The sequence below is a fragment of the Apiospora aurea genome (genome assembly GCF_038362705.1).
Source record: "Apiospora aurea strain CBS 24483 chromosome Unknown utg000010l_segment0_segment0, whole genome shotgun sequence".
Taxonomy (NCBI): domain Eukaryota; kingdom Fungi; phylum Ascomycota; class Sordariomycetes; order Amphisphaeriales; family Apiosporaceae; genus Apiospora; species Apiospora aurea.
The window spans coordinates 982,368-1,009,719 of NW_027117397.1; the positions used below are offsets into that span (position 1 = coordinate 982,368).

General features: G+C 51.3%; 7 protein-coding genes across 7 annotated transcripts; 3 read left to right on the plus strand and 4 right to left on the minus strand.

Annotated features, from left to right (window-relative positions):
• Nucleotides 1–1,512: 1,512 nt before the first annotated feature.
• Nucleotides 1,513–2,380, minus strand: PG986_014331 (uncharacterized protein; the record flags this gene model as incomplete). Its single annotated transcript, XM_066850553.1, has 3 exons — nucleotides 1,513–1,829; nucleotides 2,049–2,273; nucleotides 2,350–2,380. The coding sequence occupies 3 exons, from the start codon at nucleotides 2,378–2,380 to the stop codon at nucleotides 1,513–1,515; spliced, it is 573 nt and encodes a 190-aa protein (XP_066692791.1).
• A 165-nt stretch (nucleotides 2,381–2,545) lies between these two features.
• Nucleotides 2,546–2,824, plus strand: PG986_014332 (phosphatidic acid phosphatase type 2/haloperoxidase; the record flags this gene model as incomplete). Its single annotated transcript, XM_066850554.1, has 1 exon — nucleotides 2,546–2,824. The coding sequence occupies one exon, from the start codon at nucleotides 2,546–2,548 to the stop codon at nucleotides 2,822–2,824; it is 279 nt and encodes a 92-aa protein (XP_066692792.1).
• Nucleotides 2,825–3,412: 588 nt separating this feature from the next.
• On the minus strand, nucleotides 3,413–3,838 carry PG986_014333 (uncharacterized protein; the record flags this gene model as incomplete). Its single annotated transcript, XM_066850555.1, has 1 exon — nucleotides 3,413–3,838. The coding sequence occupies one exon, from the start codon at nucleotides 3,836–3,838 to the stop codon at nucleotides 3,413–3,415; it is 426 nt and encodes a 141-aa protein (XP_066692793.1).
• Nucleotides 3,839–5,704: 1,866 nt separating this feature from the next.
• PG986_014334 (uncharacterized protein) lies at nucleotides 5,705–6,633 on the plus strand (the record flags this gene model as incomplete). Its single annotated transcript, XM_066850556.1, has 2 exons — nucleotides 5,705–5,947; nucleotides 6,028–6,633. The coding sequence occupies 2 exons, from the start codon at nucleotides 5,705–5,707 to the stop codon at nucleotides 6,631–6,633; spliced, it is 849 nt and encodes a 282-aa protein (XP_066692794.1).
• Nucleotides 6,634–10,520: 3,887 nt separating this feature from the next.
• Nucleotides 10,521–11,164, minus strand: PG986_014335 (uncharacterized protein; the record flags this gene model as incomplete). Its single annotated transcript, XM_066850557.1, has 3 exons — nucleotides 10,521–10,688; nucleotides 10,759–11,088; nucleotides 11,143–11,164. The coding sequence occupies 3 exons, from the start codon at nucleotides 11,162–11,164 to the stop codon at nucleotides 10,558–10,560; spliced, it is 483 nt and encodes a 160-aa protein (XP_066692795.1). The 3' UTR covers nucleotides 10,521–10,557.
• A 2,658-nt stretch (nucleotides 11,165–13,822) lies between these two features.
• PG986_014336 (uncharacterized protein) lies at nucleotides 13,823–15,813 on the minus strand (the record flags this gene model as incomplete). The annotated part of the gene is made up of 2 exons (XM_066850558.1): nucleotides 13,823–15,353; nucleotides 15,782–15,813. 2 exons carry the CDS (start codon nucleotides 15,811–15,813, stop codon nucleotides 13,823–13,825), a joined length of 1,563 nt encoding a protein of 520 aa, XP_066692796.1.
• A 1,642-nt stretch (nucleotides 15,814–17,455) lies between these two features.
• On the plus strand, nucleotides 17,456–27,232 carry PG986_014337 (uncharacterized protein; the record flags this gene model as incomplete). Its single annotated transcript, XM_066850559.1, has 5 exons — nucleotides 17,456–17,738; nucleotides 17,976–20,099; nucleotides 20,156–25,861; nucleotides 25,997–26,681; nucleotides 26,740–27,232. 5 exons carry the CDS (start codon nucleotides 17,456–17,458, stop codon nucleotides 27,230–27,232), a joined length of 9,291 nt encoding a protein of 3,096 aa, XP_066692797.1.
• Nucleotides 27,233–27,352: the final 120 nt, after the last annotated feature.

Sequence of the window (27,352 nt, forward strand, 5' to 3'; positions counted from 1 at the left end):
CACCGTACCCCAGGCATAAACTAGATTGTTATTTCTGAGACGACGCATGCGGAGCTGTGCACATACGACGACGCCTTCCACATTCGGTCGAACATTACTTACTGAGGAATTAACTGATTAATTCATCCAGTATGCCTTCACGATGGGAACCTCAAGAGAAGCACGGGCGCCTTCAGCTACGGACGCGGACTCAGCTTCCTTCCACGTTCTCTACCAGAGCCCGCAATGACCACAGAACGCACAGCAGCAACGCCCGAGGGACCACAATCGCCTGCGATGAGTGTAGACACAGAGAGACCCACGTATGTATGAATAGCTTCTAGAAGCCATACCCTGTCGCTGACTCTGATATTGCCAGTACGATGCAGCTCTACCAAAGAACGACCCATGCCTTAACCAATTGATCAAGGCTAGCCAAGATGCCGCCAAGGTGGTACAGCTCTTGATGTCCACTTCCGAAGAAGAAGCCTTGAATATCGTAAAGCGCCTGCGAACGGGAGAGAGTTTAGCTTGGATTTTGTCTTGAACCGACAGGAATTCGGACGGCAATAGCGTCGGCTGACGTAAAATGTTATAGTACTGCCGCTTATACTAGTTCTGAGGGGCACAACTCAAGGTAGGCGATTTCTGGTTCATATGCTTTTCTGCAATTTTGTTTTTCGTACCTTATTCTTATCTATTGAGGTATGACAGTGTGATGTGCTGACTGAGCCTGCTGGGCTTGTGGCTATGGGAGTGTAGTCTTTGTGAGTAACTTGAGAGACCTTGCCACTTAAAGCGCGTCTCGGCAACGCAGTACCAATATTGTCTGTTGGTGGAGCGGCGGAACAACGAAGGTGATCTCACAGTGTGACCCTTAAAGAAAATGGAGTGGTACCCCATTTTCAACGGACAATTCTGCGCTTAAATCCCGATTAAGAGAATAGACGAGTAAGCTATGGTCAGTGGCCTTGAATCCATCCTCGCTTGTGGGACAAAGCGAAGGATGACTTGGGCTGCTTCAATGGAAGCACCCGGACGAGTGAGTAAGTAGGCTTCCCATTCAATATGCAGTAGGGGAGGGTCTAATGATAGCTTGCCGCCGGCTGTGCAATTCGTAGTTGGAATATACCATACCATCAAATACTGTTACCTGTAGCAGATTTCTGAAGTACGTCAAGGTGCTAAGACCCATGACTGTAATTCTGTACATGCTGTACGTCGGGTGGAATTGGATTGAAAGCTTATGGGCGAATCACAAAAGGTTACAGAGCCATGGCGTGCAATGGCCAAACCTCTAAATAGCGTTCTCCTCTAACGCCTGGCCGAAGTGATTTCAGCCATTTGCAGCTGTCTAAGAGCACAGACGCATCCAGACCACTAGCGCGACTAGCGGGCCAGGGCGTAGAGCTGCTTTGCGACCCCGCGCCATTAGGTCCAGCTCCCCAACCTCGCTGGACCGCGCAAGAACTTACCCTTGTCAAGACACGCCAAAGAGAAGCTGGCCCACAATCCTCCTCGCCAAAATGGGTTTCAGAACCGGATCAGCAGCTGCCCTGCGATGTTCGCCAGACTCGAGCTCATCAAGTCATCACCATTCCAGCCCGTAAGCCGCCGGCTTGCACCGAGAGGCAGAAAGACGAGGTTCGCAAGCGCTGCTTGTCGCTGCAGAACAAACCACACGAGCTCGGGCGGTACTGCGACGTCTTCAGCGCGCTTGCGTACTGGAGCCCAATGCACAAGCGGTAGGACACGGCGATACACGTCCCGCGCGGGAAACGGGTACCGGACCTCAAGAGGTCCGTCCCTATCCCCGGCTACTATTCCGTTGAGTCTCTCCGGCTCTGTTGCTAACAGCCACAGTTCAACCAGTCGCCTGCCATGCGAGACCGAACCATGGCCGAGTAACACGACGAGCAGCCGAGTCGAAGCGATCAGTTTTAAAGCCCCGCTAGACGCCCGTAACGATACGAATGCCGTTGCCAATATGGATAGCGACGTGGACGCCGAGTACGACACCGAACTCGATTATATTGCACCATCCCCCTCTCGCACGGTAGACAACGTACCTCTGCTTGTCCACGTCATCATCCCGACGAGGTCGGTCGGCAGCTGCGTGCTGTCGGAGCGCGCCTTGGTGAACAGCTGGTGCAGGACCTTGTGGATGAACGGGAACGTGTCGCCGCAACGTTTCATCTCTTCCGCAGCAAGCACCGGGTGAACCGCGTGCGGGTCGACGTCTCCCGACTTGGCCAGTTCCTCCAGAATCGAGCTCGTGAACAGGTGGATCGACCCTACCGTCGTCGAGTCGAAGGTCAGACCTCCATACCGGCACCACTGCGTCCATATGATGCTGGATAATGTGCGTACCCCCTCCACTAAAGGCCGCAGATTGCAACATGTTTGACAAGGAAAAGCTCCAGACAAGACTGCCCTGATGTCTCGGGTCAAAGGCTGTCCAACAAACATTTGCTAGCTTCTCCAAAGTATCTATGGATAACAATTTTCCCACACTGATAGTACCCCTGCCCTAAACTAGTGAACCGTCTTCGTCTTCTCCTACCGCATGATCTACTCCGCCATCTGGGACTTCCACTTCATCCACATCCCCCTGAACTGCGGCATCACCTATTTCCACACTGGCGGCATCGAGCTCGCCCATGCCATGTTTACTCGCATGGCGGGCTGGGGCAGCAGCAGATCTGTCGGCAGTGAGAAGCAGCTCGGCGGCAACGGTACCGCCGCCACCAGCGATGCCAATATCAACGACACCCACGCCTCCGGTATGTTGCGCAAGCCCGTCGACGGCCACGGCCCTGCCCGCCATGGCGATGACATGGTTTAACTGCCCTGTGCGCTTTTCGCAAGGCCCGTTCTGAGACGCCCTTGGCGTACTTCAAAGTGCCTACGCTGTCGGATATGATACGCTCAGGCGATGATTGCAAACCAAATTCGCCAACGAGAGGAGAATCGGTACGACATATAGATGAAGATCACGACGAAGCCCAATGGAATCAGATGTTTGCATAATCTTGAGGGTATGTATTTCCTAGGGGATATCGGGAGATTGTGACAACAATTTGACTTTTTCCGCTCCCATGGTGTATGAGTGTGACGACATCGTAGAGTATGGATCATGAATTGTTCACTCGCTATGAGAGCGACTTAGACCACTAAAAGCTAGGGGTCCGGGGGTGGGGTTAGGGTTGCGGGACTGCTGGTTTTAGGGGTTGAACCCGCTGTATCTGCCTGTAACCCTGCGATGATTTGCATTCTCCCCATTTGCGCATGCTTGGTTGACAAAGGCAAGCCTCAATCCACGATTTGAAGCAGGAAACATAAGAGACATAAACGAGAAGGCATGTTTCCCCGAATGTAGAACGAGTAGATTATCTCGTCACCGCAGATGCCTTAATTGTTGCACTGTCGTCTCTCAAAACATGGTAAACCCAGCCTCTTGCAGTGACAGCCCAGAGGCGACCCGGAGCTGCCCCTGCACGTGGAACGAGAAGGGAAAAAGGCTCTGAGCCTGTTGCTGCTGCGCTTCCGAGAGGGCGCCGCCGTCAGTCCATAGCACGTAGAGATGCTGGAGCGTGTCCAGCGCCTCCTTGGCGGAGTGGTTGTACCGCACCATGTCCGTCAGGTCGCTAATGCCCTGGCGGAGGGTGTTGGTGACGTCCGGGGCGAGTTCGGACCGCGACTTTCCGCCATGAGAGGTCACGTTTCCAACCGTGCTGGCCAGATCCTTGAGATCCAGCGGCAACGTCGCTATGACACGCTGGACATCATCAGTGAGTGTGGTCGACGGGGCCGGCCCAGGCCAACTTTCATTTTCCACGGTAGCCGCCGTAAGACGCATAGTGGCTGAGTCAGGGTGAGATATGGCAAGAACGACGGCGCCCGCCCAAGGTCGTAGAGCTGGGCATACGACCGTATCAGGTTTCGGATCGCGTCCGCGGCCTCAGTACAGACATCGTGTGGTATGACGGGTGAGCCATCAATACGCAATCTGATGAATGGGCGAAAAGAAGCAAGATTGCACAGTGATAGTAAATGTGGACAAGAAAGACCGATGGCGTAAAATTGGTGCCTAGGGGGAGTGCTTCTGGAATATTGCTATACCAGTCAAGGTATTGGTTGTAGGTGTGCAGGATCATGTCGCCCGTGACTGGGTGATTAGGTGTCTGTAGAAGATACGCAGCATCATGGCCCATCTGGCTGATCTCGCAGAAGCACCTAAATACAGATTGTGTATTTGAAGCCTGCTTATAAGGGTGTTGTTGAGGATCTGCAAGCGTAAGATCATCTATTTACGCAGTTTAATACATGCATCACAAATCTCAGCATATGTTGTGCGATTTACCTTCGTTGGGGTACGGTGTCCATGGTGACGCCTCTATATCGGGATGTATTGGCGGCCTGGGGAAGTAGAGGCGCACGTGACGTTGTTGGCACTAGGCCCGTTACCAACGTCCATGTATTATCCAAGGCAAACGACCCCCAAAAAGTGGTGGTCGCAACGGCTAGGTGGCCCTCATTCATCACTGCTATTACTGACCTTGTTCAAACCCATCTCAACAACCAATCGCATACTTTTTCCAGCGTAGTACCGGCTCTCCGTGTTTCTCCCGCACCTGACTTCTCGTAGAGCTAGTATCCCCAAGGCTTGTATATTGGTCAGGGTGTATGGAGTGCTTTCCCGGGTGGCGAGCTTGATTGACTGTTTGAAAAATTGGTCGCTCAGAACATGCATTTCCAATTTCCTGTCAGTACTGGATTGGGAGGAAAACAGGCACCCGAGGGCAAGCAGAGCATTGACCAGTCTCGCGGAGCAGTATCTTTGCTTTCCGCCCAGGAAGTCGGCAAGGAAGTACTCCTTGTGTATCGTTGCAAATGTCGGATACTCCCAGCAAAAGTATAGTGCGAGCAAGTGTTGTTTTAGAACTATGTCTCGCGTCACGCTGGTCCACGTCCTAGGAGTTATATCGGACATTTGTACAGGCGTAGACATGTGATCCATAAAGTTCTGATCTGGTGCCCTACCAACCATTTGCTGAGAGAGTATCCGAGGGCTGACTCGAAAGTAAGATGCCATATTCGCAGTCCACATCATTACCTCTGAAGGAAAGTCGGTCCCATTCGGCTGGCTGTTGTTGTTTCAAGCTCTGCCTGCAGTGGAACAAGAAGCACGACCACCTAGTACAGCCGCTTTCCCTGTGGCTGACCAGACGCCAATGCCTTCAATGCAATGATTACTTCGGTCAATTTCAATCTACCGATCCACGTATGTAGTGGCGCGCCTCTCCCTCCCACCCAATCAGTCTCCCAGGAGTCGTCCCAAAGCCCTTCTAAATTGGGTGTGTTATATTTTTCCCAATGAGGAACGGACATGCACCCCTCACGATTTGCGATATTGAATTGTCCTGCATGAATGCCATATACGGCCACCCTACAGCAAGTGTTCGGGGTCCCTCCGGATCAAGAAAGCGTAACCTGACGCAGCTTTTTTAAGCGACTGACGTCACTTGTGCATGATTGCTAACTGAATGGTCAGAGATTGACTCTTGGTTGCTATGCCAAATTGAATTAGATAACTGTGCTGGACGTTTGGCTCCAGGTTGAGTTGTGGGATTTCAGAGACACCTCTATACTGATCAGTCCGACTACTATTATTGCCAGCTTCACATCGAGTAGCGGTACTGCAAACACTTTCCTGAAACCAATCATGGACTACTCGAATACCACGTCCAGAATAAACTCTTCGCCGAATCTATTAAGGGATGGTCCAACTCTTTACTCGGGAAGCTGTGGTGTCACGGACCCTATTATACGCGAGCTCGAACAGCAGATCATACTCAATGACATGATACTCTCTGCTAATGGGGGCATACCATACATGCCCCAAGACCCGGCCCTCCAAAGCAATCCTTCAGCAGTATATGCACCCCCGTTAGTCTGCGAAAAGCAGGTCTGCCCTATTACAGGAAGAAGCTAATCCCTCCGAGCAAGCTTGACAATGGTTGGCAACTCTACCATAATCATCTCCAGGCTGTACCACCAATCGTGCCTACAGCGACCGCGGTGGGCACCCCGATGGCGGGATACGAACCATACGGCGTGACGATAAACCCGCCGCCGCCCTTGCCCGAGACGCGACACAACCCCACCGACCCGCCATTCAACCCACAACCTGCGGGAGGGGTGCTAGAGGTTATGGGCTCGAGTCAAGCCGCCGCCACGTCACAGCCGTCACCAGCATCAGCTTTCTCTTCTTCCACTGCTCATGCCTCGGAATGGGGTGCACCGCGACAGAATGTGCATCACCATCCGGAGAACTGGCGGAGTGCGATCCTGACCGCGCAACAAAAGAAGAAGCAGTATCACAAATACCAGAAGCAACTACACGAACGCGGACTAGTCGAGATCAAAGCGGCGGCGACGGCAGCCGCAGCAGAAGCCGCAGCCATAGCGACAACGAAAGCGACAGCGACATCACCGCCGGAAGAAGGACAAATCGTGGACAGGACGATGGCGAAGGATATGTCCACCGCTAGGAAGGAGCTGGCACAGATGGGGATGTATCTACAGAAGGTCGCACAACAGCAGCGGATGATGGTTGACGACACGCTCCATGGATGGGTGGGAGAGTCATGAGATCAGGGTAGATGATAGAGATCGATATTTGGCTGGATGAATGAACAAGGGAGGTTACATCCAGCCGCCATCCTTACCCGTACCTAGACATAAGTGTGGTGAGTTTTAATGCCTTAGAGTTAGGCACACTTCAGGTTTAGAGCACCAAATCTATTAAGTGAGAATCCAACAGGGCCTGCGAGGTGTCATTTAGTTATTCTAACTGGGCCATTCATTTATGTTTTGGCGTAGCAAACCTCTTAATTCAATACCGAAGACGGACATCCACGAACATTCCTGGCCAACGGCAGATTGTGAAGCCAAGGCAGGCTTTCCTTTGGGTACCTGATGAGAACAGAGCACGCGTTTGGTTTTCAACTCTACTCAGTACAGACGAAACATCTACTAACAACCGAGATAGGTAATATGACTAAATTTGTTTGACCGGCGCTTTCTTCCATCTTACTATGCAATATCAAAGAAGCAACATAACAAATGCAGCCTATCGTTGCCTCAGCTACATAGCTCATGAAAGCTATCGTCACGCGGATTCGGAATGCAACTGGGATCGTTCTCTGTCAGCTGTGCAATAAGAAAGGCTTCGACAAAAGGAAGTGCAGGGGCCGATCAAGGTCCGAGGCCGCTCCTAGTGGGATGGTTCCCCGGCACGCAGCTAAGATAGGGTTCATGTCTCTTCTGGCCCGCACCTACACTTTCTCACAGAGCTTTGACCCCACTATGGAGTGCCAAAACACCTCACGTTCTGCCTTCGTAGCCAGTTCAAGGGTATCTCACCAAGCTCTGCATCCGGAGATGGACATCATGTTATACATCGTAGAATATCAACTTTGTGAACAAGTAGACATTAGGAGGGTAGGGGATTGGTATCATCTGAAAGTGTCGATTTCTTATTAGTGCCTCCAAGGCACTCTCCACCTCTTGCCAGTCGTTGGTGCCAAACAGGTCCTTCATACTGGATTGGACTGTCATGGACTTGTCGGCAACCAGGTCTGGTCCACGCCTTCGTTTTCACTGCCGTCTCGGGAGGCTTCCTTGTCCATATCTGATGCATTGGCAAGGCCTCGATTTGTGCTAGTGCCTTTATCAACCGCTTCAAGGTGTTCTGTTTCCTGCTTTTCGTCGGTAGCGATTCCGGAAACGCTCGTACAGCTCTGTGCCGGGGTCAATCCTACCCACTGAACGCGGCGTCAGTAACAGCAGAGCATACTGCTTAGACCAGGGATAGATACAGACCACTGGTAGTCGCTAGACAGTCATTGCATTCGACGTTACGTCGATGCCCTGCCATCTTAGTTTTCTCAAGTTGTTTGGCATATTCGAGTGCAGTGTTATAGCCGCGAGCTAGCTTACTCCCATCTGTTTCGTAAATAGCGTTGAATGGCTGAAGGTTCGAAGCTAGCAGCCAGTTATACCAAGCTGGGGTTGGTACCATCATACCCTCGCGAAAAGGGAGGTTTGCTCGTCAAGAAACCACATAACCGGAAACTGGCGCTTTGAGGCGAGACGTCCCCCATCGCGATATCCCTTGGCCCATTGGAGAACAGTAGCATTCTGGCGCTCGTAGCATGCAGGTATAAGTTTTATTAAATCAGTCTCGATAAGACTGCCATGCAGTCCCAATCGTACCAAAGCTCCCTGGTGGTAGTACAATGAGTGCGCACCAACCTTCCCCACACGAGCCAGGACGCCAGTATCCAAGATACGACTGCCCCTCGAGAGGATGTGTAGACTTCACCGTCATTGTCTTCCGATCACTCCGCTCCGGTAGTCAGCCCCGATGCCTCGCCTAGCACCTCCTGTTCTCGTGATGCTGGCTGTGGCCGATAAAAGACCCGGGTGCCTCCTTAGCTTGGCCCAGTGCGTAATGACCGATTCGGCCAACCCGTCGCCGTTCTCGCACACGGACACCCTGTGATGTACCTATCCTAATATACTCCATCCTCCACCATTATAGTCCATGACGCGACTACAGAGATGAGGGAAATAGGGAGCCGGCGACTCAACCTTGACCTCGTACTTATTCATACATTATTGGTCGTGTTTTCGCAGTATGCTAGCCTGCATACTTATATTATAAGAAGCGAAACCGAATCCCGCGTATGCCTAGTAGATAAAGTTAGCTATGTGGTGGGATGTTGCCCCAGCTGGGCTTCGACATTGCCCCACGATTTAGCTACCCCTCCGTGGCACACCCGCCCGCTGCATCTTGAACCCTTGGTGGATAGTTAACTACTCATATCCTGCTTGCATTCGCATTCGCCCGCCCAAAGTCAATTAGTTCAATTGTACCTCGAGTAACTCTAAGCAACATACTTGTTTCAAGATACCCTAATCATAGCTCGGGCCTCAATAGGGGCGCTTTGTCGAACTGTTTGAGCTAATCTCGTACAAGCTGAAGACGCTTTGTCCCGTCTCTGGCACCCAATATGCTGCAATCACCTGAACGACTCTTCCCCCAATTCAGTAAATGCGATACTGATCCTTCCATCTCAATACAAGGCGACTTATCATCTAATTCCAAAATGCAAATACCTAAGAGAACCAATCCCGCCGTATGGAAACGATGCATATGATTTCAAGCAAATCTGAGTCGTCACTATCTCAGCGCAACCAGAAGCAAAGGTGATTTTCATATTACTACTCGAACTAATGACAGTTACGAGTGGGGCGACAAAGTTCATGAAACATTGCAAGATGAGTGGAATAAATGATGTCGAAGCCATCCTACACGCGCGGCAGCAGTTGCGATGTAAATGTTGATCGATTGGAAGTTGCACGTTCCATGGCGGAGGATCTCGTGCTTTAGCGACAAAATTTCAGCCCGTAACAATGCCGCCGAATCCATGAATATGCTTTCCTGCGCCTGTAATGCTCGACACTTCTCTTCGAGGATTTGTGCCTCATCCTTCTTCTTTCTCCGGCATTTGCTGGCAGCGATGCAATTCTTCTCTCTCTTGACATTGGTGGGGCACTCGGAGGAGCCTGACCGGACTCTGTCCCGCCTAGGCTTCTTGACAGACCGTTTCCTAGACGGGTTTGACGTTGGCGTGGGCACTACGGGCTCAAGGATGTCACTATTGCGCGACTCCGAAGCCTGAAGAAGAACAGGTTTACCGCGACGGTTGATTATTGGAATACCTAGTATGGAATACGGAGTCTTACGGAAGAGAAAGCCTCCCTCAGTTGGGGTTGCGCGATATCCTCTAACTTGATGGCAGTATCTTGTTGTTCAGTAGGCAAGTCGAAGGATTGATGAGATTCGTGTTGAGAGGGATCTATGAAGCATATGTCTATTAGTGTCTCGCAACTAGCGCCAACGGGGCTTTGTGGAAGCTCATAAGCCAGGAGGCTTTAACATTTGCTGGTCGAATTCCATGTTTGCCAAGATTGGTAAGTCGAGAGTCGATGGGGATATGGATACTATGGAATGCGAATGTAGAACGGCAATACTCAATAACACTATCAAATAAAAAGTAAGATATGTGTCCACATAACCGAGTCGCTCTGTATGTATGGGTGCCATAAACCCCGTTGTAGGCATGGTAGTGCACGTTCAGTTACATCTAGAATACATGACCAGTATAACTTCCGACAACACCACACATCAAGTCCATCATACTCCATCTACCGCAATACCTAGCCGTCCATAGCCCCCAACCGTTCAAACCTCTCTGCTCGCTTATTCTATCGTACGGCAACTGGTACTAGAAATTTGACAGTATGATCGTAAGTCACCATTGCTAAGCCGATCTGTGCCTGTAGAGAGGAAAAAACAGCCATTTCAATGGCTGAAAAGAAGACAATCAACCCGCTGGAATCTGTAAGCTAGCATGTAAGCACAGCATGCACTCGTTAGGAAATGGGCTGTGACACTTTCATAATAGTTGACCGACAGAGGTTTACCCTTAAAATGCAACTACTCTCTCAAGTGGCTTTGCTTTTCTGCGCCCGACGCTGCGCCATGATGTGGAAAATACTTCCATCGTATACTCGTCTCATGTCCTCTTTCCAGATCTTCCCATCTTCCGGCCATAGCATCAAGTAGGTGGCAAACCCTAAGGAGAGAAAAGTAGGATGAGGCGAGTCAATAACGAACTTTGACCGGGTGTTAAGAGTTTATCTTACATTCAAAGAACGCCCCGAACCAGCCGATTGGATCCATAATAACGCGCTGGCCTTTCAACATTTTCCAGATATCCCAGGCAGTTAAGTAGTCGCGGCCCTCGGCGTACTTGACGAAGGTAGAATGGAAGTGCTGAGGCGAGAACCTTCCTTCGTGGTCGTAGATCCCGGAATCGCTGCCGTGCTTGTCTTTGTGGATATTCCTCAAATAGACTCTAAACAAAAAGGATGATTTAAGACAGGTCTCATAACAGGTATCAGCAGGCCACGCCACCGCTGCGCCCACCACCGCTGCACCCACCACCGCACCGGCACCGGCACCGGCGCCTGCGCCTGCACCCAAGACCGTCGCGCCTTCTGCCACGCATCTCCAGCCTCAAAACCAACCTCCGCTGTCCTTCCCCGACATCCCCAACTTCTTCGACGACGATCAAGGCCTCGAACTGGACCCCTTCAGCTCCCCACCGCCGTAGGTCCCTCCATCTCCAGTCCATGTGTTGTACTGAAAACGAAGAACATCGGGCGACACCCAAGAACTACTGCGCAAGGTGGATGAAGTGCTGCACAAGGTCGACGGCATCCTGTCCGAGCTGAGCCACCATAACCAAGAGTGAGTCCACCCCCACCCTCGTACGGCAGAGGTCTCCGACTCACACACCCTTATAGCTCACCAGATTCACGACGTTGTAGGTCCTCCACCCCATCGCAACCATGCGTCCCTAATCCCAGGCGTCCGGACAGCACACAGAAGGTCGAACAGCTGTAAGTCGCCGTGCGTTCAGCCGAGCGCAGATCGTCCAACTGATATCGAGACCAGGTTCCTGCAGCGTGCCCAAAGGCTCCCGGCCGGTTGTCGCAGGTGAAAGCACTCTTTGAGCGACTCGTCGCCGTGGCCGACGTCGATCCCTTTGGGAGACACGTTTTGCGATCAGATATAAGGCTTGCGACAGGGAGTGACGGAGTGGATTGGGCCATTCGCTGATAGGACGGCCCTTTGGCGCGTTGGCACCCGTGGCCCCGCACGTGCCGACCGCCGGTGCTCCTCTGCCTCTGCCATGCACTGGTCTTTTGTAGCCTCACCAATTCGCTCTTTTGAATCCTATGCTGCTGCTCGGCTGTCGGACGGCAATCGTCAATGGATGCGTCTATCGTGCGACGATGCGCAGGGCGGTCGTGGCAATGTCTGTCTAGCTGGTCTCGTAGGTCTGCTAGCTTGTTGGCCATGAGGAGTCTGCGTCTGCATGCTGGGATTCGTTGCTCATTCGAGAGTTAAATAACAACCGTCGTCGCCATTCTGTCGTCGCTTGCTATGCGGAAGCGACGGTCGCCTGAACTTGTATTGTTTGGTAGCAATTGGTCTTCATACTGTCGTCTCCGCATCGGGGCTTGTGCCCGCAGCTGCCGTGGTCGCCGCCACGCCGTCTCGGATTTGGGCTTATGTTGTCGGTCGTGGTGTACGCTATGCAGTGTGTCGTGGGTACATTCAGGAAACCGTATCGGAGAAGTTACGCTAAGCACGGCCCCACGTAACACAGCCGCTGTATCCTGCGGGCAGCAGCTGTTTGCCATTGACTCAATGAAAGCTGACACCGGGTCCACCCAGTTCAGTTCAGTAGTGGCTGTCAAATATCCCAGTCGCAGGCAGGCTCCAGTGCCTCGAGTCGAGCTACATAATGATAGCCAGCCAGCACACAGCACTGAAGGGCCTCTGTATTTAGTCAGCGGGCAGCAGAGTGCCAAAGGTAGAAGGGTCAGGGCAATGGATAGCTATTGTGGCTTTTGCTCAGAGATGCTTTCAGTAAACAAAAAGATACACCGAATATGCGAATTACAGTTGGGTTTCGCTGTACTGGAGCAAATAATCGCGGAACCATTTGAGGCAGCATTGGTCTTTTGTGAGTGATGAAGACGAGGAAATGGACGAGACGACCTAGAGCTTTGCATTTGGTCCTTGCTGCTACCGCTGTAGGCCAGGCCTTTAACTGGATCGCTCCACTACGCTGACTTGTAAGATAGCCCCCACTGTAACTTTCGATTTGCGAATCTTGGGAATTCGGAAACAGATGCAGTCCACCTAATCTATGTGTTTGTGCTGGACGGCTGTGCCGAGCAACCATCCGCGCACTCGTGCTTCCCAAACCTGTTCCGTCTAGTGCTCGTACTAGGCGGACTAGCAGATTTGTTCCGGAGGCAGCCCTCATAAGTATTCGAGCAGGCCGGGAGCCCCAGACGCTTTACCAGACCGCCTCAAGGGCCTGCTTAATAGCCTCCTCTTAATATATTTCCCTTTATCGGAATCGACAATAGCAATGGGGGAACGGGGGGATCGTGTTAATGTCGGGTCGGATTGGGAGGGGCGAAGGCAGCATCGATTTCAGCAACATATGCGATTCTAATAAGTGGGCAGTGCATCTCTGATAGCCTTGGTCGTGATTGCTGTACAAACTTAAGGCTAGTGTAGAGGTCATATTAGCGAGCAGGGCTAGAGTGAGGCATGGGAAGGCATACCTGGTAATCCAAACGCCAGTCTTTGCTTTGGGCGGCTGTCTCGTGGCGCGATGCGTGGTAAAGGACAAAAAGGTAGAGGTTGTTAGCAGCTGGATTGCCCAGCTAGGTACAGCGGGAAATCGTTCTAAAGGACATACGCTACGAACGAAATGCTCCCCTAACTGAGTTTCAATTAGGGTCATTAGCGCCGCCACTAATAGGGCTGGTAGTGCTTCGGTAGCTTGAGTAGGTGGAGTCACCGTTCCACTGGTAGCTATTATGCCGAAGTGAACCAATTCCGGAGTTCGAGCCTCTGCAACATATTAAGTAGTCCGCAACTATTCGGGCAACGGGCTAACATGAAAATCGAATAGGCCTGAAGCGCAATGCGAATTGCTGGATTGATCGGTGTTCGCCTTCGCAGCCTGAATCTCCCAGTTATAGGAAGCGCTTGAAGCACTGAGGAAACTACCTTCACGCACATCGAGATATATATGTCCAAATCATCCGAACGCCATCGGTGTATTATACGATGAAACAGGTAGTGCGCACTTAGAACCCACCAACCCCTTGCTTTCCTTCAGCCATCCTTGGTCCTTGCGCGGCGTATAGACTTGATATTTGGCCTCAACATAGCTAGGATGTGAGCGTTGACAAGTTGGGGGGTTGTACCTTGGGGGCTTTTCATCGCCTTGATGAACTGCAGCTGGCAGCCTGCTATTTGCCACACAAACCGAGGTGACATTCTCGCAGCAAACAGTTTGACTACCATGCTAGCCTTTAGCAGTTCCCATTGTTGAAGCTCGGGCGGCGCGATGCCTGATTGTCCGAATAAGTGGATGAGGCGGTTGGTTAAAGCACCATGTGCTTCTGAGATCGGTTGAATAGCACCCCACCTCATGTGCACTTGTTGGACGTTTTGTTGGTACGAGCCCTTCTTTTGAGGTCCCATGACCGTTCGCCATTCGTCTGCGCAGGCCTGTAGGTCGCGCCTTAGGCTATCTAGAACCTCGGTGAGCCATGAGAACTCATCTGATGGCATTCCAAAGCTATCCTTCACCCAAGTCTCGAACACGTCCCAGTAATTGGCAAGATCGGCATCGTAAACGGTGGCCAAACCTTGGCCATCCAACCTGGCTGTGGCCATGGAGTTGTAGATTGCTTTCAAGCCGTTGCGAACTTCTGATCTCGAGGCTGCCTTAAGATAATCGATAATGTATGGCATGTTTTCCTGCGATACCAGGCTGTTATCCGTTTCAAATACGGGCGAGTAGCGTTTTTCTTTGATCTCCTTGATGTATGAAGACCAATTTTCGTCAGTCAATTCCAAGCCTTGCTTGGCCTCATCAGCTAGCTCGCTTAGGAGCCAGCCCAGGGAGTGGGCAGCCTCATCGTTGATAGAATTCCGCTTCGCACAAAATGTCTCCTTGAAGTTCGTACAAATACCAAGATAACTTTTCTTGAGGCTGAAATAGATTGCCTTCTCAACCAATGCATCGATGTAGTGTTCCTCTCCGTATTGTTGCAGTAAATCATCAACCTTCGTTTGGTCTTTTGTGAGATACGAATCAAAATCAGGTTTCCGTGGTACCGCCGAGTTTCGAAAAGTTTTCACAATTTCGGCATCCCAGCATACCCAAGCCTTGTCACCGTCGTAGTCGCCACCAGAAAGAGTATTTGCCAGTGGTTCGCTCCCAGTGGTTGGGAACACGACGGCATCTCTGAGATGACGAAGCTCCTTCTTGAACACAGCTGTAACCTTCTGAATATCACTTGGCAAATGCGCGGGGCAGCGACTAACTAAGACGCCCATTCCGTCCAAGTCAGTTACTTCGCCTACGCCGTCGTCAAACTTGGAAGAGAAGCAAAGATGGACTTCTCCCGGCTTCAAAACCCTTTCGAAATCGACGACCATGAACACATTGGTAGACTGGCGGATCCGGATGTTCAATTTCGTTGATAGCTTGCTGTACTTTTGTTTCAGCAATTCAAAAACCAAAACCTGGATGAATTTTTGCTTGAGCGGATCAAATCCGCCATCAACGAGAAAATTCAGAACGTGCTGGGGGTCTTCCGGGAGACCACCCAAGAACGGGATGCCACCGTCGCATCTGCTTTCCGCATAAGGTGCATTTTCGTGCACCCATTGTCTGAACTGTTGCGGATTGCCCAACGCCGAGTTCAAATCATACAGCTCATCGCTGAGTTGCGCCCTCAACCGCCTTACGATTGTTTCCCGCAATTGAGTTCTGTCAATGGCTCTGTCATCCAAGATAAGAAGATATTGAGTGTTCAGTCGCCTGGAAAGGAGAAAAAATAGGTTAGAGCCAAGAAGGGAGAAGAAGAAGAACGCGAAGGAGTAACCAACGCATACCAGGAGGCAGCAGAACTCAGGAACAGATAATAGTAAGAATGAGAGGAAAAGGGCCTATTTACCTCTATGGCACATTATTCTCTCCCTCACCATGCCACGAAAACGGTGCAGGGATTCACGCATACTAGGCAGCAACCGGAATGCATTCGCGCTGTCAGTATTTACTGTTGGTCGATAGACGCGACCTGGTGTATCATGTTTACTTGAATATGTCCACCAATAAAAGAATCGGGTGTTGGTGAAAGGTGAGTTACAGATAGGTCTTGTGCTGTAACCTCCAGATGCTGCGTGACGCTCAGCCAGTGAGAAAACGCACAACTACCTAACAACCAGCATAATGCCTGCTCGAAACGGATCGGGCCCTGGATGCGAAAGACTCGACCGAGGTCCATTGGATATAAAATGCATCCAGCGACCAGAAAAGAACTGCAAGCCATATCAGGAAGGATGCACCAACAGTTACAAGGGGTGGATAGGCCATCGGGATCGGCGTCCAAGACTATTATATCACAGCTGAATAGCGGGGCAATGTAGGAAGGTACAACAGGGGCCTTCTGGTGGTGAGAGTATCTGACTTCAGCTATATTATACTCCAGTTGCGTCAAACTATGTAGATGATTGGCAAGAGGAACTCAAGGACTTAGTTGGCAGGCCCTCCTTTGCTGTAGTGACTAGTGGGTTGGCGGGGGTTCGGTCTAACCCCACCACGTAGGCCTGAAGTCATAACCTACACCTGTCAATGCTTATCTCCACCGTCAAATATACCCCAGAGAGTGTGTTGACTGAATAATCTTTCTAAAAGAAAGAACTTGTTCACCTATGAAGTGTAATCATCAAGGCCAGAAAGTGGCCAGCTACAACTGCATCATTTGGGGATTTAGTAGATTGAACCCTGCCTATTTTCTTCTCTATCTTTTCGGGAGCGTAGAGGACTACAAACATGAGCGCCCCGAAGCAGTTTAGATGCGTGGTAACCACGGCAGGGTATACGCACCTGGAAGTGGTCGAAAGCACAACCCGCCAGCAGATGACGGATATCCCACCTTTCACTTTTTCAATGAGAATGCCAGCCATAAATGCGACTTACGGACTTGAGCTCTGCCTGATATACGACCTGTTAGACCGGTCCGAATCGTCTATAACGGAAATCGTTGGCTAACTCCAATGCAGACAGGTTGCCTAAGGGACCAATATCACCTTCTGTTAGTTTCATTGACGACTTCACCCTGAGGGGTTGTTTTGCCCATACGAAGTGTCTCGTCACAAGACTCGAAGCAATGCGGCGAACCGACCTCATAAACCTGGTAATGGGACCACACCTCTATGTCGCCATGTCGGCAGGTCTCAGGATTGATTCAATTGCCCAGCGAACCAGAAATCCTGCCATATCAATTTGCTCTCATCGGAATGCCGCGCCATGTCTAGCATTGCTGTAGAGTCTGCGAGTCGGCCTGGGCCGTGGCAGGCAGCATACTGATCAGCGCTCTCACTACAGCCACCCTCTCTTGATGGGCGAATTAAACTCTGTACGCAAGAAGATGAAACTCGATCATATGTAGGAGGCCCTCCTTCATGCGAATAGGTTGGCCGATGCGGGCGGTCAAGCCATTCCGTTTGTTAGTGGTCGCTGAAAACGCTTCATCCACTACGTAATCTACCCAGTGCCTCTGATGAAAGAGCACCTGGATCCTCGGCAACTCTCTGCAACGCCGAATAGCTACTTTCGTCTTTCCCAGTCTTCCCTGACCCTCATCTCTCTTTCTTCATCAGCGCTTTAGCATCCAGTACACCAGGTTCGTACCACTCAAACACCCGTTTCAGAAGCGCAACTTTTGCAGCATGTCGGCCTCGCAGGAGAACGAAGATTTCCTGTACGTCATTCATCATGTCTTCTTGCCGCCTCGACTCCCTCAGCAGGATGACTTCAGAACTTCGTCGGATCAAGCTCTGACGGGGGCCGTCCTTGATGCCATGGAGCATTTCAAGCAGTACGTGTCTCCGGAGGACTCGGCTGTTTTCCAGTCCGCCTTGGACATGGTATGCTGTCTTTCGTCCACGCGACCCGGTAAAAGACTCGATCGATGTGGCGTTGGCAAGGTCATACACGATCTGGCAGACGGAGGTGAGTAGATATATCCTTTTCACAATTCGGCAAGGTCAATTTGTTGTCTCCTTGTATGTGTCCATGATGTTTCACTTCCGTAGAATTGACCATATCATCATTATATTATCATCTATCTCCGCATGCTGCGATTGCGGTGTAGGCATTTCAGCTCTTCATTGCAATACTCTGAGATATTCTGACGGATCAAGATTGCGCGCTTTTGATGAAAGCCTGCTAATCGTATCATCCTTTTAGGTTGTCTAGCCTTGGAGCTGAGAGCCCAAAATTTGGGCTTATTCATTCACCGGTGTGACAATGTTATTCGGTTCGAGCCATTTGAGCTACTTGCCGAGAACAAGCAGGTTACTGCCTGTACTGGACGACTCCAACGAGCCTTTCCTGCTTGCTGCATGGAGCTTGATCGTTCCCAATGTCAAGTACCACAGTTCCAAACAGCTCTGGCCGACATGCTCAGCGAATTGGATGCTAAGACTCATTCGAGCTGTCGACCGCAGTCTACAAAGAGGGGTGATGAAAAGCGAGACACGATCATCCCTCGTATGATCGGCCCTGTTGTTGGGTTTCTGCGAGGTCTTGGGAAGCAGGCTGAGGCGCTTCAGTTCGTGAAGAATAGCAGAGAAGAAGTTCTTTGGGCAAATGCAAAAGTTCCGTGGCACCGCTCGGCTACTTGGCTACTTCTCCGCGTCACTCTTCAACTCTCTTTCAGCAGACAGAGAGTTAGACTGCCCTCATGCCAGCTCTACAAGGATTTCATGATCTTTCTAGTCATCACACTGATTGACAAAGCAACGAAGTTCCACATTGCCGACGAGTTGTTGTTTTGTATGATCACCAAATTCAACAGGCGCATGTATAAGTTTTCTCGCATACCCAAGAACACGTCGTACCCTCCAGGGTGGTTGGGCTACGCTTCAGATGTGCTCACCAACGCAACAACACGCCTTGAGCACAAATGGGAAGTGGTCCAAGACAAAGACAAACCGTCACTGCAGCTTGAGGCACTGAAGAATCTGGACTTCAAGAATGACACATTCCTCAAGCTCACGGGCCTGTGGCATTTTGTGGATATCACGGCGAACCCGCAGGTTAACCTGGACATCCCGCAAGCCCTCAATGCTGGATTTGACTATGCTCGGTTCCGCCGCGATGATGTGCCAACCATAGACACTGGTCGCGGTGAAACGTTGGTCTTTGTTTTGGCCAACATAGAGCAATGGATTTGCGATGAGCTTCCACAATGGCTATCCCCCCACGTCACCGAGAGCAACACCTGCCATAAGCTTATCAAACTCCTCAATGGCTACCTTAAGAAGGCTGAGACGCAGTATGAAGGCAACCCTCATAATCTGTCTATCATGTGGCTCTGTGTTATGGAGCTATGGGTCGCCTGCGACCAAGCCGCTATCAAGCAAGAGCCGCTGCTCGTTGATTACAGTATTGGGTTTCCTGAGGGGTTCTTGGAGATATTGGTCCTACCTCGTCAGTCGCAAATGTTACGACTTCGGAATGTCGAATCTTATCTGAGGGAGAGGGAGGCGCGAACAAAACAGGGCTATCCGTCTGCCTTCGAGGGGTTCGGCTTGGCCAACTCGTTGGCCGTCCGATACTATGACAACTCTTGCATTCACCAGCAGTTGCACCAGGAGATTGTCTCACTGTCCCAGAAGAAGCGAAGCGATAAGATGCAGGAACTTGAGCAAAAGTTGGCCAAGTATCAGGCTCTGCAAGTTTCATATCAGAACTTAGAGCACGACCAAGAGGTAGAAAGCGACTACCATGGCTGGGAGATGCAATGTCGTTTCTCTTGCGAGAAATGTTCTTTACAAAGTCAGATGGATACATTGAGTATCATGGTTCATGAATGGCCGCTTCCGGATGATGAGCTCGAAGCCCGCGGCGTTGTCTTTGAATTACGAGTCCCTGCCGTCATCAGCGATTGGCGTCGGGTGACCATGACTCTGCTGATCGACTTGCTTCGAGATAGTCGCCAGATTTTGGGCCGATCTGACAGACTTTATTCGCCTTGTGACTACGCTGACCTCACCACAGTAATCGGGGAAGAAGAGTCGGGACGATTGGGCCTTAGGTCGTCAAGCAAACCTTTCGTTCTTTCCCACTATCGCGATCAATTGGTCTCGGAAGCGTCAGCGGCGACGATATGCAAGAAACATGGGTGCCGATATTCATATCACGATACCAACCATGATTCACCAGTATCGGAGATAATCGGGGGTTCGAAGATTCCCTCAAATTGTTCCTTCGCAGTTGGGTCAAAGCTCCCTTTGCCAGACTGGATTCGTGGGTACTCTCACACATCCAACGAAGTCATTGCTAGACAATCGACATGCCCTCCAGACTGTAAGTATGCAGGCCAAACCTGCCTTTCCGTATGTGGTTAATAAGGTTTCTCGCAGTGGACCTGGGCGAATTCAGAGCAATCGGACATGTACGTTCGGGAGCGCGCCTCCAATGGCTGAATATATTGGTACAACTCTACGCGCCCCCGGTCGATTTCAACAACATCGAGACCGCTCTGGTCATTTTGCAAGCGATTGGGGAGAGTGGACCGTGTCATGACAAGCCAGAATCCCACCTACGCGATTCACATGCTATTGTCCAAGATGAGGACTTTGCTCGCAAGCTTCTTGGCGGTCTTGAAGCTACCCTCCTACGTTTCAAGGAAAACTGGGAATGTGACATTGCTCTGTTCACTCTCACGAGTCTCTGCAACAGAGTGATGTCCCTCGCAAACAGCAAGATAGTCTGGTCGGCTTGTTGCGACTTCACTCGCCAAGTCAGGTCAGTCGCACGCAACTGGGCGGGGAAGCTATTAATGAAGCGAGCCGATTCTGATTCGGAGGTCGAGAGAAAAGATCTCCATAATCGTATCTTGGCTATGGCCCTTGTCAGTAGCAGCACGTTCAATGCCGATGTACGACATACAGCCCGGGTGCTCAACGATAATCAGTCGGTGACCGAGTTCCTTGAAGCATCGATCCTGATTCACGATCATCATCCCACAAACTCGTGCCCCTTGTCACCGTTGGCCTTGGTTTCGCTCCAGGCATGGCGAAAGCTTTGCTACCGATACGAAGCGACTATTCATGACTACATCGCAAACGATCGAAGCTGCCTTGATCGAGCTGTATTGGCATTCTGGGAGAATTACAAGCCAGGTAATGCTTGGGAGAGCCTGCAGCCACTGCGTCGCCATGTTATGACCTCAATATCTTCTGTTTCAAAGGCGCAGAGGAAGCTGGTGGTCAGTATGGACATCCTTCAAGGCCGATTACTGGTCAATGGCCGGCCTTTGTCCCGGCTGCCGGCGGAATACGATCGTCACCCTGCGTACGCCCAGCTGTTTGGTAGCCAGATTCTGGAGATTGCGCCTTCTGATGAACCGGGTCTGGAGTACACGGCTGGTCGCAAGCAGAACGGCTGGCTGGTGCATTTTGGTATGACCAGTGGGGAATTGATCATTCGCGCTTGTAAAGATGGCGGCACATGGGAATTTGTGCCACCCTGGCATTTGCAAGCAGATTTACCAGAAGGCTTAATTGTTCCGTACAGTCACTGGCGCAACACCCGGACAGGGGAGCTGGAGCTGCGTGACATCAAAAAGCCATGGATTTCACGGAGCGGGTTGTGGAGAACCCAGGTACACCCTGGGGGCCGAACGTCGCTGGTCAATGGCGACATGTCTGTCATCGAACCTACCAGTTGTACCGCAGAGAAGATTGCCCAGCTATTCAGTCCGCTGGAAGACGCAGAATATATCATTAGCACCCTTATTCGGTCTATTGCGATATTACGGATTGACCTGTGGCGCCTGAATCTCTCATTTACGCTGCCGTCTCAGGGCTACTTGGTCCAGTCGAAGAAGCATCCTGGAATGTGCATCGATAGCGATCAGTCATTTTCCGCACTTATTGGCTTGAGAAACAAACTTGTCCTTCGGCCGCAGAACGATACACTGAACAAGAGAAGGATAGTTATTATTCCGCATGGTACATTGGATTTTGGTAGGGACAAGTCCGATCATCCTGCAACAACTATCCGATTCCCCACAACCAGTCCTTTGGCTCGGTATGCACTGCCTCGGCCCATGGTACGTCGCAAATACCATTGTTACGAGATCGACAGCGTCCTGGGGCGTCTTATCGACAATGGCTCTTTGCAGAGTAAGCTCATGATCTGCTATCTGCATGCGGTGACAGCCCACTGTTTGCCAGACCCCTTGATTGGCCGCACGGGCACGGAAGAGGCTTTGAGGATTCTGAAATCTGCTGCTATCCTCTCTTTCCACCGCCTGCAGGCAGAGGACATTCAACTACTCTCCAACATTGCGAAGTTGAGTCCAGTGAGGAGTCTATACCCCTCGCACTTGCATGAGATGCAACAGATTACCTGGTCAGACAAACTCGGGTCTTTGAGTCAACACGATGAATTCACTATGACTGTTGAAACAATCTTGCGCGAAGGGCAGTATGCCGAGCTGTTCTTCCCGGAGACTGCACAACCTATCGATTTGCTAAAAGGGTCTCATCCTCAGCTGTGCCAACGTGCCCTTATTCGATCGGCTTGCTATCGCGTGGACGGTTTTGGGGCTGAAAGGTTTCGCAGATCGGATGACCTGGTGTATCGTCGACGTGATGTCGCAGAGTTGCTATCGTCTAAGCAACTAGAGGAAAGAGTATGCCAGATCACAAGGAACCTCCTGTTTGGCCAACATGCCCTGGTGTCCAAGATCGCAAGCGCCAGAGACCTCTTGAATACACTCTATGCTATATTCGGGAATGAACTGACGAGCCATGCAACGAGTTCCTTATTACCGGTTGGCCGTTTCACCATTCATTGGCTGGATGAACCTTCGAGTACCATCGGAGAGCACTGGGTTGCGATCCAGAACTATCTGACCACTGTCCCGATTGCAGAGTCGCGTTACGACCTCATGGCGTTCTTTGCCGCGTTGGTGTATGCAAATGAGGCTCGGTTTGATGTTGTACAGTTACTGCTAGCCTTTGTGTGCGCATCATCTGTACGCGGTCGTCAGCATCCAGAATACTATCAGTTTGAACTCCACCACGGTCGTGTTTATAAAACAAAAGTCATTCGGCAGATGATTGAGAGCCACAAGACGGGTTTCTATTCAACCCCTGAATCAGCTCTGCCCGCCTACCGCCGCGAAAAGTTCCATGATCTGAAAGATCGTCGACAGAGAGCATGGCAGTCGAAGGTGGATCGTCTGGCTCATCAGTTCGAAGAAATAATCAGCAAACAATCCTTAACCGGAAAACCCGTTGGCCCGGATTGGGGCGAGTACTCCTGTTACTTCCGCGTTCCATCTATCATGCAGTGTATTCAAGAGCGATTTCGCTCATGGAAAATAAACGGGCTTTTGGATTCATATTTGTTGGAGGTCATCGATGTTACTGCTGGTCTGCCTCTGAACTCGGTTTCGGACCCCTCTCTTCAGATGCCTGCTACATTGCCACCCTTACCTAAGACCAACCTTGAGCGGCCGTTCTTGACGAGCGACGAGCTTTTCCAACAAGCAGCCCCCTCATTTTCGTGTAAAGAGGCAGAGCAGTTCCAAGATTTGTTTCGCCAGAAGATAGGGCAGGGATCCGATGCTCATGACGATACCATGGGGGTCAACAAGTCTGTCGATGCGTTGGTGGCTGCATTACGGTCTCGAGCGATGCGGCGTTACGAAACAGACTACGTACATGAGCTCGAGACGAGCTTTTCCAGCTATCTAGCTGCGTGTACTGCAGAGAGCAATGCCAAACTCGTCCATGATCGCCCAGAGCTCGAGGCGAAGCTCCGCGAACACGTCCGCGCTTGCGCGGCCCAGGTCAATGAGATGCAGCGCTCGATATATAGTCATCTCCGCGGCACTTTCATCGCTGAATTCCCGGGTTCAGCCCATTGCCTTCCCAGGCTCAGCCCAATCTTCATTGTGCAGCAGCTGAACAGGCACAATTGGTCATCGATCCCCGAGGCCTGGAAAACCTGCATCGAACAATACGCACTCTCGATAAGCCACTATCAGCGCGCTGGGAGGTTGTTGAGCGCGATAGACAACCCTATCGAGTTCGTGAAGGAAGTCGAAAACGTAGGCCACGCTTGGAAGCTCCGCGAGTATCCCGAGTCATTGCTTTTGGAGGTCGAGAGTGGTCTCATCATCCGGGATGTCCAAGAGGAGGTGGCTTCCTCGATGCGCGGATGCTCCGAAAATCGGGTGATGCAGCTCAATATGGGCGAGGGAAAGTCCTCGGTCATCGTACAAATTGTCGCGGCCTACCTTGCTAACGGGAATCGGCTGGTACGCGTCATTGTCGCGAAGCCCCAATCAAAGCAAATGCGGCACATGCTGGTGACGAAGATAGGCGGCCTCCTGGATCGTCGCGTCTTCTTCCTTCCATTTTCTCGCTCTTTCGTGATGGACTCGGAGAAACTCCAGCAAATCCAGAACCATATTGAGGCTTGCAAACAGTCCGGTGGAATACTCCTAGTGCAGCCCGAACAGTTGCTATCTTTCAAGCTCATGGGGCTCGAATATGTCGGTTCCCCGGCCTTTTTGCCGAACTCGACAAACCTTGGGATTGGTCGGGGATTGATACAATCCCAGAAGTATCTAGAGACTCATTCGCGAGATATCATCGATGAGAGCGACGAGAACTTCAGCGTCAAGTTTGAGTTGATCTATACAATCGGACTTCAACGTCCCGTGGAGATGAGCCCCGACCGGTGGATTGTTATACAGCAGGTTCTTGAAATGATCTGGAGACTCGCCCCTGACTTTGCTAAGGGACATCCCGAGGGCTTCGAGCTGCATTCCAAAGGCTCATGTCACTTCTCAAGGCTCAGATTTCTGAATGACGGCCCCGGGAGCTTGCTGTTAAAGTCTGTTGCTCGTTATATATGCGACAAGGGACTGTATAGATTTCCCATTGCTCATCAAAACCCAGAGACACGGCAACGGGTATATGAGTACATTACCGAACCAGACTTGACCGGAGACCAGGTCGGATTTGTTGAAGAAGACAAGGGCGGCTTCTTCTGCGACACGACGGCAGACATCCTGTTGCTTCTTAGAGGCTTGTTCTCCTGCGGTGTCCTTGCCTTCGTCTTTGGCCAGAAGCGTTGGCGAGTCAATTACGGTCGGGCGGAGCGCGCACCCCCCACGCAACTGGCTGTGCCCTATCGCGCGAAAGATTCGCCAGCACCTCGGTCTGAGTTCAGCCACCCCGATGTGGTTATCATTTTGACGCAGCTTTCATACTACTACCAAGGGTTATCAGACGAAGAGATGCTCACAGCTTTCCAGCAGCTTGAACGTCTGGATCAAAAGTCGACGGTATACGGAGAGTGGGTGGACAGGACACCCAAACTTCCTTCATCGTATCGACAGTTTTCCGCCGTGAACTTGAAGGACTGGAGTCAAAGTACCCGCCAACTGTTCCCAGCTCTACGGTACACCAAATCCGTCATCGATTTCTATCTTGGGAAAGTGGTATTTCCTCATGAAATGGTTGAGTTTCCTCAAAAGCTCTCTGCATCAGGCTGGGACCTGGCCAAGCCCAGGGCCCAAGCCGTGACTGGTTTTAGTGGCACATGCGATTCCAAGTATGTGCTCCCTACGGACATACCGCATATTGACCTACCGAGTCAACTGCACACGAATGCAAAGGTTTTAGACTACATACTACGGTCTGAGAACCTTGTGGTGGAGCTAGGTCCCAGTATCGATGGGGATCTACTACTCAGAAGTATGGTTAGCGCTCAGCCGCCGATAGATGTCGTACTCGACGTGGGTGCATTGATCATAGATATGGACAATCGCCAATTTGCCCTGAGATGGCTTGAGCTGAGCACGGGAAGCTTGGAGAAGAAGCAGGCCGTGATTTTTGTGAATGAAGACGATGAAATCATGGTTATAGATCGGACTGGTTTCGCGGAGCCTTTCCTTACATCTTCATTTGTGGATAACACAGAATCCTGTCTGGTCTATCTCGACGAAGCACATACCCGCGGCATCGACTTGAAATTGCCAGACCACTATCGGGCCTGCACGACACTAGGACCTAAGCTCACGAAGGACCGGCTCGTACAAGGTAAGCTTAATCAGATACACGCCTAGGAGGACCTCTTTCCGGATTTGCAGTAGCTCTTGGCTAATTATACTTTGCAGCCTGTATGAGAATGAGGAAACTGGGAAAGGGCCAATCAATCACCTTCTTCGTTCCCAGAGATCCAAGAGCAGATCAGGTTGAGTAGAACTGCGGGCGGAGATGGGCGGCCTATCACTGTCTTGGACGTCCTACTATGGTCAATCTCCGAAACGTGGTCCGATACCTATAAGAGCATACCACTCTGGGCGACACAGGGCCTGCGACACCAGCGTCAGGAGGCCATTTGGGCGGAAATGACCAAAACCGGTGGTAGGGACCTTTGTAGTGGTGATGTCGCAGACTACTTCGAGGACGAAGCCATAAGCTTGAAAGAACGATACGGCCCGAGGTCTTGTACTCCAAGCCAGGCCCTCCTTGCTAGCCACTCCACTCATCCAACACTCGCAGGGCGACAGAAGCAAATCGATTTGATTCGAACGAAGTGCGAGCAGTTCGGTATCGAAACATTTGGCTCTGCGATATTGCAGGAAGAACAAGAGCGCGAGCTCGCTCCCGAGATCGAGCAAGAACGCCAGGTTCAGCACCCCCAGCCTCTCAACCCAGCGAAACACCAGCTGCATCTCGATTTACGCAGGCTGGTCAGCACTGGCTCGCCGAACCTCTCGGGCGGCGCATTCGCGTCGGCTTTTACCGCTTTCAAAAACTGCAGCGCCGCTTCATTGGTGAACCTCGGCGAATTTCACGGCAACCTCTTAGTCACCAGCGATTTCGCCCGAACATTGAGCCCTGCGGAGACATCCAAGTCAGACGCCTTTCAAAAGACCGGTGCAGTGGATTCTGACTACTAAGGAGTTGCCAAGGGGGGTCTACTTGATCGTCCTCAGCCCTTTCGAGGCCAACCTGCTTCTACCTATCATCAAGGACAGCCCCCACGTCAGGTTGCATGTATACGCCCCTCGCACCAATCTGTCGTTCCCTTGCCTGCAAGATCTCAAACTGTACACGACCCCTGCGCTTCCCACCAGCTGGAGTGTCCCCTACACAGTGATTCAGCAACTAAACCTTTTCTCCGGGCAGCTCTACTTTCAGGACCTGCGGGAGTACCAGGAGTTGTGCGCATATCTGGGCCTGTCGTGCACCGGTAACGATGGAACCACCGCAGTAGCAGTGGATGGCTTTGTCGGCAAGTGCGCCCGGTATCCTCTATGCCAGTTTACTCGAAGCCCCAATGCTTTTCTTCAATTCATTATGGCGAATGTGCGACGCGACCGCCAAGATATCAGTCGCACGCATATCGGACGGATGTTGACGGGTGAGATCCTGGTAGAGGATGATTTCTCGTCTTCGGTATAGTTCTATTGCGGCGGCGCTTCCGCATTCTCATGAGCTGGTCGTACGCTTGATTGCGGTAATTGCGTTTGAAATTATGAGATATGCTCAGCATATTTCTTGGATCAAAATGCGTTGGCCTGC